Source organism: Sceloporus undulatus, chromosome 2 (genome assembly GCF_019175285.1).
Source record: "Sceloporus undulatus isolate JIND9_A2432 ecotype Alabama chromosome 2, SceUnd_v1.1, whole genome shotgun sequence".
Lineage (NCBI taxonomy): Eukaryota > Metazoa > Chordata > Lepidosauria > Squamata > Phrynosomatidae > Sceloporus > Sceloporus undulatus.
The window spans coordinates 205,954,532-205,968,133 of record NC_056523.1 but is presented as its reverse complement, the minus strand read 5'-3'; the positions used below and the strand labels follow the sequence as shown (position 1 = coordinate 205,968,133).

The 13,602-nt window shown below is 44.3% G+C and overlaps 1 protein-coding gene across 1 annotated transcript in view; it reads right to left on the bottom strand.

Moving 5' to 3' along the window:
* Positions 1 to 12,956, bottom strand: part of LOC121921622 (thioredoxin-like) — a 31,467-nt gene extending 18,511 nt beyond the window's left edge. Inside the window, exon 1 of the mRNA XM_042449950.1 lies at positions 12,684 to 12,956. Within this exon, the coding sequence (XP_042305884.1) occupies positions 12,684 to 12,941 (258 nt within the window). The 5' untranslated portion in view covers positions 12,942 to 12,956. The remainder of the gene's footprint in view (positions 1 to 12,683) is intronic.
* Between the last annotated feature and the right edge of the window lie 646 nt (positions 12,957 to 13,602).

Below are 13,602 nucleotides of genomic sequence, written 5' to 3'. Positions count from 1 at the left end.
AATAATAATAATAATAATAATAATAATAATAATAATAGCCCTATCCCTCCCCTCCTCCTTTTGCACAATCAAGAGGTACAGTACATTCAAGTGATAAGTTTCATTTGAGCCAGTTCCTGGTTTGTTGTTACCTGTTAGCCAAGAATAGTGGTCTGTCTGGTTGATCTGGCAAACCAGACAACCTAAAGTTTGTAGCTGGCTTGCTTAGTAGATAACTAGAATTTACTTAAAACTGTCTGAAATATGGCTCCTGCAACTAGGAAGCTAGGAATCCAGCAAAGTGAAATTGAATACTGGTTTGTTCATCCTTCTCTGGGCCATGCTGGAGGAATACTGGTTTATCCTTTTCCAGGCAACAACCCAGGCTCCTTTCTGTTTGTGCAGAGTGTGTTAAATCCAGGGATGGGGAAAGTGTTAGTGTATACTACCCCTGAAGCTCTTAAGCACCCGATTTTCAAAAAGTACTTCCCCTCCATGCTCCCAAACACCATTTTAGGCCCAGGAAAGGTTTTTTTTCCCCTAACAAAAAATGACCTGGAAATTGACCTTGCCATTTCTTTCTGTGGGGAAAAAAACCTTTTGGGGACTAAAACAAGATGAATTTAGCTCCAAACCCACTAGTTTGGAAGCATTTTGCTGAAAAAATGCTTTATTCATTTTTGTTTGGAGGGGATGAGTGGCCCAGATGCAACTCTCTAACCTCCAACAATTGCCCATCCCTGCCCTAAAGCACCGTTTATCATTATCTACAAATCCTCCAATTGTGGCAGAACTAAGGCAAAGCTTGCACCTACCGATGCAACTTTGCTTTGTACTTAGGTGCAAGAAATTCCACAACTCCAATTGCAGTCAAACATATTGTAAAGGCAACTAAGAAACAGCTTAACAGTGGAAATAAGCCAATCTGAAGAGAAATATTCCTTTTGCATTTCAATACTCAGATTGCATTAGTTTTGGGTTTTTAAAAAAAACCCAATCACTTCCCAGCCAACTCTGCATTAAGCATTATGAAATGTTTGCTGCAGGACACACTGGCATGCGGCATTTTGTTGCTGGCCGAACATTATGTATCCACATCTTAGTAAGCGGCTTTATTATGAAGTTTCAAGAATACCCATTCCAGAAAGCACACACACACACTCTCTCTCTCTCTCTCCCAGAATTTTGTTCAGAAGGCAGAAAGGCAACACTAACATATGTTGTGCTAACTATCTGCATAAGAATTTTGTAACTATTTCTAAGATATCCTAATGTAGTATGGACTCAAAAAAAGCCCAAGATTATCCAAAACACTCTTATTCAAAGATATTATATAGTATTCGAAAAGATATGGCATTTTCTCTCTACTGATACACTATCTCCTGCAAAATCTCATCACAGCCCCAGGCAGGCACCAAAGTTCTTATATATAGGGCTAGGCAACTGCAAGGGGTTGAGGGCTCTGTGTCAGCCCCCAGCAAGATCCTTGTTTTAACACATACGCCCTTTTGGATTAACACCCTGGTTTTGTACTTAATACCAAAAAAATCTAGATTATCATCCCAATATGGTCTGTGATGCTTCCCAAAGTTGGCCATTTCACTGTATTTGGGTGTATTTCTGCATCCTCTTCACCTGTTCCAGGCCTAGACTTGGCTTCTTTCTCTACAAAAAAAATGGCTTGATCTAAGTCTAAAGGAGTTGAGGTGTCCTCAAAGGCCCTCATATGCAGCAAAATGGCCAGTAACATTTCTAGGTGTTTTGGGTGCATTACTATTCCAGAGATAAATGAAAAAACAACAACCCTGACACTTCCCTGCAATGGGGTGGCAGCAGATGGTGCAGTCTGGAAGGACATGAATTCTTTGGCATATTTAGAAGAGGCCAAGGATCATTCATTGAATTTTTTTTCAGTTTTAATTAAAAACCTAACAGGCTTTTTAGTGTAAAGGTCTAATTAGCAGTTCAGGATTGTCTGAAGCTTCAATATTATAGCAGCTGGAAAAACAGAATATCTACCAGATCACTACCAGAACCCTACATTAAGAACTCAAGACGGTCAATTTAGAGTTCTTCAGTTCTGAAAACTTGAAATTCAAGGTCTTTAACCATTAGTACAACTGGCAGCATACAGCACTGCACTGCAGCCAAATAAGAGAATACATTCAAAATGATTTATGGACTCCAGGGATGTTCTGAAAAGGCAGAAATGAGCATTTTCCTCTCTTTATAGATGAGTGTATAACCAAGATTAGTTCCCTAGAGCCACACAGCAAGTCTATCAATGAGCAGGTGTCCAGGTTGATAGAGACACTATATACCCACAGAGAGACATCTAAAAAAACTTTTCAGGTATCCCATATAGGTGGATCCTCTAGTGCAGGGTTTCCCAACTTTTAGACTCCCAGAGCCATAAGGGCTCCATGGACCACAGGTTGGGAACCGTCACTCTAGTGGTTTTGAACAATAGCACCTATCAGCCTCACCAGCATAGCAAGTGAAACTATGGAAGATGTAGTCCAAAGTACCTGGCTGGCCAAAAGGTTCCACATCCCAGTGCTTGAAAACAGGTTACCTCATACTCAGGATAATACAGAAAACCTTCATGGTGGTAGTTCCCTGAAATTCTGTGTAGACTCTTAAGGCACACACTCTTCACTGCTACACACCTGGAGCCAATGCTCAATTAGGTAATCTTCTGGGCTGTTCATGCAGTCCGCTATGGTATTTGTACAGACTCTCAGACAAGCATGCCGATTAATATATTAAGTCACACTGGCTCTGAGAAAGGGTGGGCTTTCTTCTCAAAACCACCACAAATGCAGAAACCAGACATCTCTGGGTATAGCCACACTGCAGAACTAAAGCTGTTTCACACCACTTTAATTGTCACAACTCTATCCTACAGGATTCTGGGATAGTGGGGGTATTTGGAGTGGTCTGACAAAGCACTCTGGTGCCTCATCAAACTTCTGCAGGACAAAATTATGGTTTAACTTTGCAGTGTGGAAACACCCTCTGACTACCTGTAGTTTTACTGTTGGGGAGAGATTTTCAGTTAAGACAGATATATTGTGAAGCAGCTCAATATAAATTACCTCTTTCTTAAAAGAAAGTTTCTTTAGAACTCTAATTAGTAGAACTCTACCAGCAATTTGCAGGCCATTCTAATTATGAAATGGTCAGGGGGTAAAAAGCTGCACCATTTTCACTGATGTTGTTAGTAGGCAGAAACATCTAAGCTGCCATTTACAGAGCTCAGAATAACAGCTAGCCCTACAAGGTGTGTGTGTGTGTGTGTGTGCTCACCATAAATTAACCAAAGTACCCTTAGGTTAATGCTATTCACCCTTTCAAAAAGCAGAGAGCAGACTACTGAAGAACTCAGATGGAGACGACAGTACAATTAGGTTCACAGGTGATATAAATAGGGAGGAATGGTGTCATTTCAGGTTACTGCAAGAGCACAGAAAGTCAGCAATGGTTTACTAGCCATTAGGTAAATTTGATTAGTAAATTTGATTACAGAATCAAAAAGACAACATATCAGCAAGCTATAAGGTAGTTTCCAGATGATAAACCATCACTGTGCTCTGCCTCAGCACAATTTATGCATAAATCCCTTGCGTTCAGTTTGTTGTTATTGTGTGCCTTCAACTCATTCCCGTCTAATGGTGACCCTAAGGCGAACGTATCATGGAGTTTTCTTGGCAAGTTTCTACAAAGGGGGTTTGCCATTGCCTTCCTCTGGGGCTGAGAGAATATGATTTGCTCAAGGTCGCCCAGTGGATTTACATGCCCGAGCTAGGATTTGAACACTGGTTTCCAGAGACCTAATCCAATGCTCAAAGCACTACACCACACTTAATGTATTTCAAACTGCAGCTCCAAGGATTTTTAAGCCTGTAGAAAAAGCACCGTGTGGGTAACTTGAAGTCTTTCAGATGTTGTGGGACTGCAACTTCTATTAGCCCTATCCAGGTTAGCCAATGGTAAGGGATGATGGGAAATGCATTTCAACAATTTCGAAAAGGTCATGTGTTACCCTTTGTTCATACAGCAAAGGTTTGGGCTATATAGAATGCCAGGAAAAGAAAGTACAGTGGGCCCTCGCCTTACGCGGGGATCCATTCCAGATCCCTCCGCGTAAGGCGAATTCCACCTATGCTCAAGCCCCATTGTAAACAATGGGGCTCGTGCACAGCGGCGCGGCGGAATGGGCGCACACGCCCATTCAATTGAATGGGACGCGCCGCCCCTTCTGCCCCATGGCTTGAGCGCGTATGCTCAAGCCGCGTAAGGCGTGCCCGCGTATGACACAGGCGCGCTGTAATTCCATCTCACTGGGGAAACAGATCACCAGTAATATTCTAAAGACTACACAAGAGATTTCAGCTAAAGATTAGAATACTTATCAAGTTATCAACAGACTGGATTGCCCAGCTGCAGACCTACCTCCTTTTCTCAAGGAAGAAATGGAGAAGCAGTTATCAGGGATGCTTTTACAAGGAAGAAAATCCAGTTTGGGGTCTGGATTCTTCAGCTTGCTAATCAGCATTGTGATCAAGCCCCACTTTCAACAGATAGAGATAAAATGCCGACATATTTTACAGCATTGGCATAAGGATTGCTTTTTTAAAAGTCATCCAAAATGCAGTGGCATCACTAGGGTTGGCATCACCCAATGTGATAACTCATGGTGTCACCTCCCTATTGACTGCTTTCCATACCATACCATACAGAATCTATAGTAATGTTTTTCATATTAATTCCATTATATCACTGAATGCAATAACAATAGTTGTGACACAAATAACCAGCAAAATTAAAATTTTATCTTTATAGCATCATACACAGACTAAATATATCTACATGCACAACTCCCATCAGCCTTAGCCAGCACTGCCACAGGTATGGGATTATAGGCACTGCAATCCAACAGCGCTTGGACAGACACAATCAGCCACCCCTGGCCTAGGTCAAAGTAGCATTTTTGTCATCCTCTGACCTCCCCTAACAACCTAAGCCCTTTTAAATATAAGCAGGACTTTTCAGCATTGCTGCACCAGTCAACTATTGATGCTGCAACATCTGCAGATGAAGGAACAAAGTTTTACTCAATTATGACTCAAGCTGAGGCCTTGCAGCGGTGACTGGAAAGATCGAGTGGGGGCTGGGAAAAGTGAAAGCAGGTCATTTGCTTTCCTGCGTAGGGTGTGTCAAGATTTCAGGGAAAGCAAAGCGCGGCTGGTCTCCTGAGCTTCAGAGTAGTAAAAAGAGTATTATAAAAAAGAAATACACACAAGAATAGATACGAAGGGAAGAGGAGAGAGAAAGGAGAGAGATTGTGTAGTTTCTTTCTATACTGTATCTGAACTGAAGCTGCTGCCACATTGCAGAATTAAAGCGGTTTGACACCGATTTAACTCCATCCCATGGAATCCTGGGATTCCTAAATTGTTGCAGCACTAGAGCTCTGACAAGAGAAAGCAAAATAACTCATCCCAGAATTCCATCATATTGAGCCATGGTAGTTAAAGCAGTGTCAAACTGCATTAATTCTGCAGTGCAGATGCAGCCTAGGACTCTTTTCAGTTATATTTACAGATTTTCTAAATGTAATGGATAACCACTTTTAAAAAAAGCTTCTCTACAGCAGTGCCCCTTTCACACTGCACACTTATAGTGCTATCATTTCACTTTAATTGCCATGACAACATCCTGTGGAGTCCTAGGATTTGCAGTTTAGAGAGAGGAATTCACAATTCTCAGCCAGGGAACTTTAGTGCCTTCCTAAACTATAAGTTCCAAGATTGCACAGGATGCAACTATGGCAGTTAAAGAGGGAATCATAGTGTGCAATTTCAAAAAGGCTCTAGAACTGGATTTGGGAGCAATAAGAAAAAGCACACAAGGCATGCATCCTTGGGAAGGAGAGTTTCCGACTCCTTGAGTCACATGCTGCTAGAAGCCACTTGTTTCACATTTGATGTATCTATTTAATTTACGTATCATCTTTCCATAAGCAGGGCAGTGAAGGTAGCTCTGATTTCCACTGAAATGCATACACACAGAGGCAGATACCTGTATTCTCCTATACTAATCAGCAACTAGTTGAAGTTCAGTTATCAGTAACAGGGAACTATTCCTCTCTTCAAGCCAGTGTGGCATAATGGTTTGAGTATTGTGCTCTGGAGACCAGGATTCGAATCCCTGCTTGGCCATGGAAATTCACATGCTCTCAGCCCCAGGGCAAGGCAATGGCAAACCGTCTCAGAACAAATCTTGCCAAGAAAACCCCATGATAGGGTCACCAGAAGTCGGAAACAACTTGAAGGCACACAACAACAGCAACCATCCTCTGTTCACATGGTTTCACAGAAACGTTTGTATGTGAGATAGCTCCCATGAGTAGCTTTTGCTCTTCAGGTCTGCTCCAGCTTCTAAAGCCAGGGAGAATTAAGACAGAGCAGATACAATGGTTTATTGCTCAGAATAATAAGAGCCCTGAAAACCTTCTTCCTAGATGGTTTCAGACTGACATTGAGCTCTTGCAAAATTAAAAACCAACTGAGGAGCATATTACCATTGTACACGAAATACTGAATTTAGCCCTAAAATTAAATAACAAGGACTTACATGGTGGACAACAGCAACAAAAGGAGCCTAGTTTTAATAGAGAAATTAATCAGCACACTAAGAAGAGTAAGCTATTTCAGGATAAAAAGCCACATTTAAACAAAGGTGTCCCTGCAGGTAGTGGAAGTGAGGAAGACAGGTTAAACAGACAGCTGGTAATGTCTTTACAAAAGACTTAGAAGCTTGCGAAAGAGTCTCTGTGCCAGGTTATTGCAGTAATCATTTTATTTTCTTGGCTGCAAAGGCGTCCCCTCCTGTTCTCCAGCCATTTCCCTCCTCCTTTTTTCCCCCAATGGAGAGTCGAGAGCAACAGAGCGAAGATCGCTCACGCTGCTCCATTTGGCGGGCACTGCACCCATTTGCGCAGCCATTAAAGTCTGCTGCAAAGAAGACAGGGGACCTTAAGAACAAGAAGGATTTCAGAAGATATATACCACAGGTCAGAAGTTGGTTGCCTTTGGGGCAAAGTTGGCTCTGAAACATGGACAGGCCAGACCACAGATCTGAGCATTTTAAGTCCAACATCAAATACCCATTTACCTGTAAGAGCCAGCATGGTGTAGTGGTTTGAGGGTAGGACTATGACAGAGTTTGAACCCTAGATTGATGACCCTGGGCAAGTCACACTCTCTCAGCCTCAGAGGATGGCAATGGCAAGCCCCCTCTAAAAAAACTTGCCAAGAAAACCTTGCCGTACGTCGAAGGCAAACAACAACATCAAGTGCCAATTTACATCTGAGTAGACCTAGGAATCCCCTCTAAGGCACTATACCATGCATACCTCCCTTGCAGTAAATTCCCCATAATTGTTCAAATAGCTATGTTTGGCTGTTTCAGCATAAAAAAATAGGGAGGGACAAGGTGCTATCACACAGCACCTTTAAAACAAATTGATTGACTCTTTTGTGGTTTAGAAAAACCAGCCTGAAGCGTGTGGGTCTAACTTCCTTGTCAACCAGTACATGATTTTGCTCTCTGTCTCACACATGGCGGGGGTGGGAGGGGGGATTGTACATGGAGTCTTAAAAACAAGAAGAGCTTGTTTTATTTGAGTAGTTAATCAGAAACTAACCAGAAATGCCAAAGGAGGGTGAGCCACTTCTGGGAACCAGCCATGTCAACAAGCCCGCAATCAAGTGAATACAAACAAGAGTCCAACCAAGTATGTGTCTATATGTACATGTAGCTGTACGTGTATATACCGTTTCCCTGAAAATAAGACATACCCATAAAATAAGCTGTAGCAGGATTTCTAAGCATTTGCACAACATAAGCCATACCTTGAAAATAAGACATAGTGATAGGCCCGGTGCAGAACAGAAGGGGGCGGGAAGGGAGTGGAAAGTGCCCTATTTTCGGGGAAACACGGTATATACACAAGTGGGCCCTTGGTATCTGGTGGGGTTTGGTTCCAGGATCCCCCATGGATACCAAAACCCGTGAATGTACAAGTCCTATTAAATACAATGGCACAGTAAAATGGTGTCCCTTTTATGAAATGGCAAAATCAAGGTTTGCTTTTTGCAATTTATAGATTTTTAAAATATTTTCCAGTCCTGGATGTTTGACTTTGTGAATAAAATAATCTGTGGATGTGGAGGGCTGACTACATCTATGTATGTGTGCACGTGTGTGTAAACAGTGACAGTTCAAAGTAGTTTCACCTTCAAACAGGTAGACAGACAGGCAAAATTGTTGGGAACTGCCACTGTTTCCATGTGGTAACAATGGCATTTACTACCAGTTTCACCTTTAATATATACAGTCCTCCCTCCGTTCTCCATGGTTTTGAAACTTGTGTCCCTCGCTTATGTGCAAAGGAAGAATAGAGGGGGAAATGATGGGGCACATGCCCACACGCCTATATTCAGGCCAATTCCGTTTTCATGAGGGGTCTGTAATGGATCCCCTGCAAAAAAAGGACAGCCAACTCTGTGTGTGTGTGTGTATAGAGTAGGCTTGCCATATCCTGCCTGGGGGCGGGACTTTCCCAATTTGGGGCGGGGCCACATGGTCCCACCCCAGTTTAGCCCCTCCCCCGGGACCTCCCCCCCAGCAAGGCCCTGGAGGCAGCCCCACCCCTCCCCATGGCTGTGTGCCACCCTCCCCGCCTCCCTGCCTGGCTTAGCCTAGAGAGCAGGGCTTCAAAACATCTGCCACTCAGAGCTATTGCCAGCCCACTTGGTATATATGTCTTGCAAAAGGCCTGACCTTCCAGGTTACAGTGAGCAAAGAAAAAAAAGGCCATCAATAGTTCCTGTTTCACTGGGAGCCTAAATGCCTCTTCTTTTAAATGTCTACCAGGTCAGGATTGTTGTAATTCTTTATCACAGGGTCGTTTTTGAGGCCCTAAACGCCTTTCCTTGTAATATGCAAATTTCTCCCGAAGCTGACCAATGGGAAAGAAGCAGTCAGCCCTCCTCCCCTTGGGTTGGTTTTCAATGGCTTGGAAGGAAGAGATTTTTGCCTTGCTTGTAAATAGGAAGGGCTTTAGGGTAGCAAAAGGCTGAAGAAATAGTATGACCCCCCCTTAAACATCCATGGCTCAGTGCTGTGGGATTCTGGGAATTGTAGTTTCTTGACAAAAGGAAGCTGAATGGTCCACAGAGGAGGCGGGGCAGAGCCTCTTGCCAGCAGTCTTCAGTGGAAGAGAGGAGGCTGATGGTCCTGGCCACCTCCCTTGGCTCCCTCCCTCCTCCTCCTCCTCCTCCAGCCGAGGTGAGCTTCTCATTCACTCTCCCTGGCTTTTCTCTCCCCCCCCCTGCACTTTGAGACCCCTTTAACTGCCAAAGCTCAATGCTCTGGAATTCTGGGGTCTGTGAGGCATTTGGCCTTCTCTGTCAGAGAGCTCTGGTGCCACAATAAACTACAATTCCCAGGATTCCATAGCACTGAGCCCTGGCAGTCCAAGCAGTGTGTTTTGGACACACAGATCCTCCAAATGAATCCAGTCCCTAGCTTTTATATCTCTCTCACACACTGCAGGAATAATAACCCACTTTGAGACTGCTTTAACTCAGTGCTAGGGAATCCTGGGAATGCTAGTGTTTGGGAGACATTGAGACTTCTCTGTCAGTGATGGCTCTGAGGCCACAATAGACTACAATTCCCAGGATTCCCCAGCACTGAGCAGTCTCAAACTGGACCATTTCCTCAGTGTGGATGCAACTGGTGAGGCATTCTGGGCACTGCAGTTCAACTACGTTTGGAGGGTTATGGGACTCCCTGTCAGAGATAGCTCTGGGGCCACAATGTACTACAATTCCCAGCATTCCCCAGCACTAACCCAGGACAGTTAAGTCACTCTCAAACTGGATTCTTTCCTCAGTGTGGATGCAGCTTTGGTGAGGAACTCTGGGCATTTCAGTCCAGCATTGTTTTATTTCTGCAGTGCATTTTGGACCAGAGACAAGGTGACCAGGCATCCTCCTCCTTTTCCAGGACACGTCCTCTTCTGTCACATTTCAAAATGTCCTCCATTTGGATCATGGCTAAGAAGCATGGATTTAAAATTACATGGGTGTTTTTAGCTTTTATTTTTGGCCATGTCCTACATTTTTTTGCTTGGGTGACCTACATTTTGGGGTGAGGGCATTGGTCACCTTGGTCAGAGAGCTTTCCAGGGGTTTAACTGCCATTCTGCTGTGGTGCTGGAACAAACCACCATTCCCAGAATTCCATAGCATTCATCCAAGACAGTTAAGGTGGTCTCAAACCAGATTATTTCTCCAGTGTAGATGCAGCCCAAGCCTTTTGCCTCTCTTATGCTTGAGAATTCAAAGCCCAGCCTTGGCACCACAACAAACTACAAATCCCAGGATTCCATAGGATGGAGTGATGAGAGTGAAAACAGTGTGGCAGCAGCCTAAGTGTGCTTAATGCAGTTCTTAAGATGGTGCACTTCTTGCCTACAGAGTCTCACAAGACTTTTTTGTTTAACAACTTGTACCCATTAACTCCATTTCATGTCTCCTTTATTTAGTGGGGTGGAATACAGACAAAACAAGCCAAAATGAAGAAAAACCAAAGTCCCTTGACCAAAGGGTTTGGTTGTGGAATAAGCCTCTGAAATAGGCAAGAGGCAATGTTAAAATAAAGCCATGTTCAATGCTCAAATGTGCTGTTTGGAATGGAGAGAGGGGGGTGGCCAGAAAGGGAAGTACATTTCCGTGATCTGTCTAGGAATAATGTCAAAATGTCCTCCATTTTGATCATGCCTAAGAAACATGCATTTATATTAACATTTCAAAAAAAGCCTGAATTTTTTGTGTGTCCTCCATTTTTAAAAATGTGTCCTACATTTGAAAATGTTGTCCTGCATTTGTCCTACATTTGTCCCGGTTTGGAGGTCCTCACTTATGGCAACCCTAGTATAGAGAGAGAGAATGAAGAAACCTCTGGCACTTGGCATGGCTTCCAGTAGAAACAGTGCAACTGCCACTGTATCCATGAGGAATCAGTGGCATTTCCCAGCAGTTCTGCCACACACACACACAAAACTGCTGGGAACTGGCACTGAACTGCCACTGTATTCATGACAAACCAGTGGCATTTCCCTGTAGTTTTGCCATATATATATATATACACACACACACACACACACACACACACACGAAAAATTGCTGGGAACTGGCACTGCTTTCAGTGGAAACTGTGGCATTTCCATGCAGTTTCCCCTTTTAAATATATATGCGTATGTGTGCGAGAGAGAAACTGCTGGGAACTGGCACGGTATCCATGAGGAATCAGTAGCATTTCCCAGCAGTTTTGCCACATATACACATACACACACACACACACATATGAAAAACTGCTGGGAACTGGCACTGCTTCTGGTGGAAACAGTGTATCCATGGGGAATCAGTGGCATTTCCCTGCAGTTTTGCCTTTTAACTATCTATGCGTGTGTGTCTTGTGTGTGTGAAACTGCTGGGAACTGGCACTGCTTCCGGTGGAAAGAGCAGAAACGGTGGAACTGCCACGGTTTTCATGTGGAAACAGTGGGATTTCCCAGCAGTTCTCGTTCTCTCTCTCTCTATATATATAAAGGTGAAACTGCTGGAAAATGCCACTGTTTCCCCATTAGAGGAAAAGCAGAACTGGTGGAGGAGGAGCGTGAGGCACAAAGCAGGAAGGAAGGAAGCCTGCCCCACAGCTCATGCTGATGCAACCCAAGAGAGAGTCCCCAAGGCAGGTTTGCAAGGGGTGACCAGATGTTATAACTGCAAAGGAGGACCAGGCGCAGCAGAATGTAGGACATAGAAGGAAAAGGCAGGACACGACCAACCAAAAGAGCTAAAAATACCCATGCTTCTCAGTCGTGCCCAGAAGGCGACAGGTTTTGGAATTCCTTCTGGACCAAAGGTGGAAATGGAGGACCTCTCCTCTGAGAGGAGTTGTGCCACTGCTTTCCACTGAGGCTGAGAGAGTGCGCATGGTGACCAGAGGTCCTATAGCTGCAAAGGAGGGCAAGGCACCGCAAAAGGGAGGACAGTCAAGAGAAAGAGAGGACTTTACCAAATAAAAGCCGTACACCACTAAGATAAATCTAAATCCATGCTTCTCAGCCATGCGCAGCCATGCTCAGCACGGAGAACATTTTGCAATTCTTCCAGGGCAAGAAGCTGGAAATGTAAGACGTGGCCAAATAAAAACTGTTAAAACATTCACAGAACTGCAAATGTGTGCTTCTTAGTCATGCTCAAAATGGAGGACGTTTTGCAATTCTTCCCGGACAGAAGGCTGAAATGGAGGACAGGACCAAATGGACTGCTTCCCCCCCCCCCAAATCCCTCCTGGACAGAACCTTGAAATATATAAACAATATATATTGTTATTGGGTTGTTTTATTAATGTTGTTAAATTTGCTATACAAAAAGCTATACAAACCACTCCATATCAACACAAACCCATGCTTCTCAGCCGTCCTCCAAATGGAGGAAAAATAAAGGAGGACGCGTCCGGGAAATGGAGGACGCCCTCTTTGTGTAGCAGGAGGAGGAGGGAAGGCTTGCTGGGGGTCTGCTCCCCCAACAGGGGTCCTCCTTCCATAGAGAAGAGCTTACCAGGCTGGTCACGGTCTTCACCATCTTTGCAGGCTGCTCCGGCGGCTGGCTTTCTTCGCTGGGTCCCGGTTGAGGCTCTGCTGGAGGCTCTGGCTGAGGCTCTGCTGGAGGCTCTGGCTGAGGCTCTGCTGGAGGCTCTCCTGGAGGCTCTGGAGCTGGCTCTGGCTTGGGCTCCGCGATGGCCGCCTCTGCTGATGCTTCTGCTTGAGGAGGAGGAGGGCTAGTGCTGCTCTCCTGATTAGCTCCGCCTTCCTCCATCTTCTCTTATTATGTACCAGGGACGCCTCCCAGCGAGAGGAAGGTTCTGCGCAGGCGCAAGGAGCGGTGGGAGGGGGGAGGCCGGAGGCGGTCCGAGTGCGCATGCGCCAGCCTGGCTCACTGTTTGTTACTGAGGGGAATATTCCATCCACACTGGAGCAGTTACACTAGTAGTTAGCACAAGCACCACCACCAACAACACAAGGAAGGGAGCCCCTCCTTGTTCCAAACTGACCCAGAAATTGGAATTGGGGTTGCCTTTCTGTAGCTCTCCCTCTGTAAGAGAGGCCCTCTTCCTCCTCCTCCTCCCCACAAAAGGAGGAGGAGGAGGCGTTATGAAATGGAGGATACCTATCCTAAAGTGGAGGATAGCCCAAGAAGAAATGGAGGGCATTGCAAACCAAAATAAGATTTAAAAAAAAAACCACTCAGAGGGAGCATATTATTATTATTGATATTTAATAATAATAATACCACACACACACACATATGTATATATATACCACTTTTGCAAAAGATCAAGGCGGTTTAACAAAATGACAAAAGCAAAACCCATTAAAAATACAAGAAAATAACAGTAATACAATAATAAAAGACCCAACACACACATAAAGTACAATACAACTCTTAATACAATACAATATAAATAATTCCTTCTTCC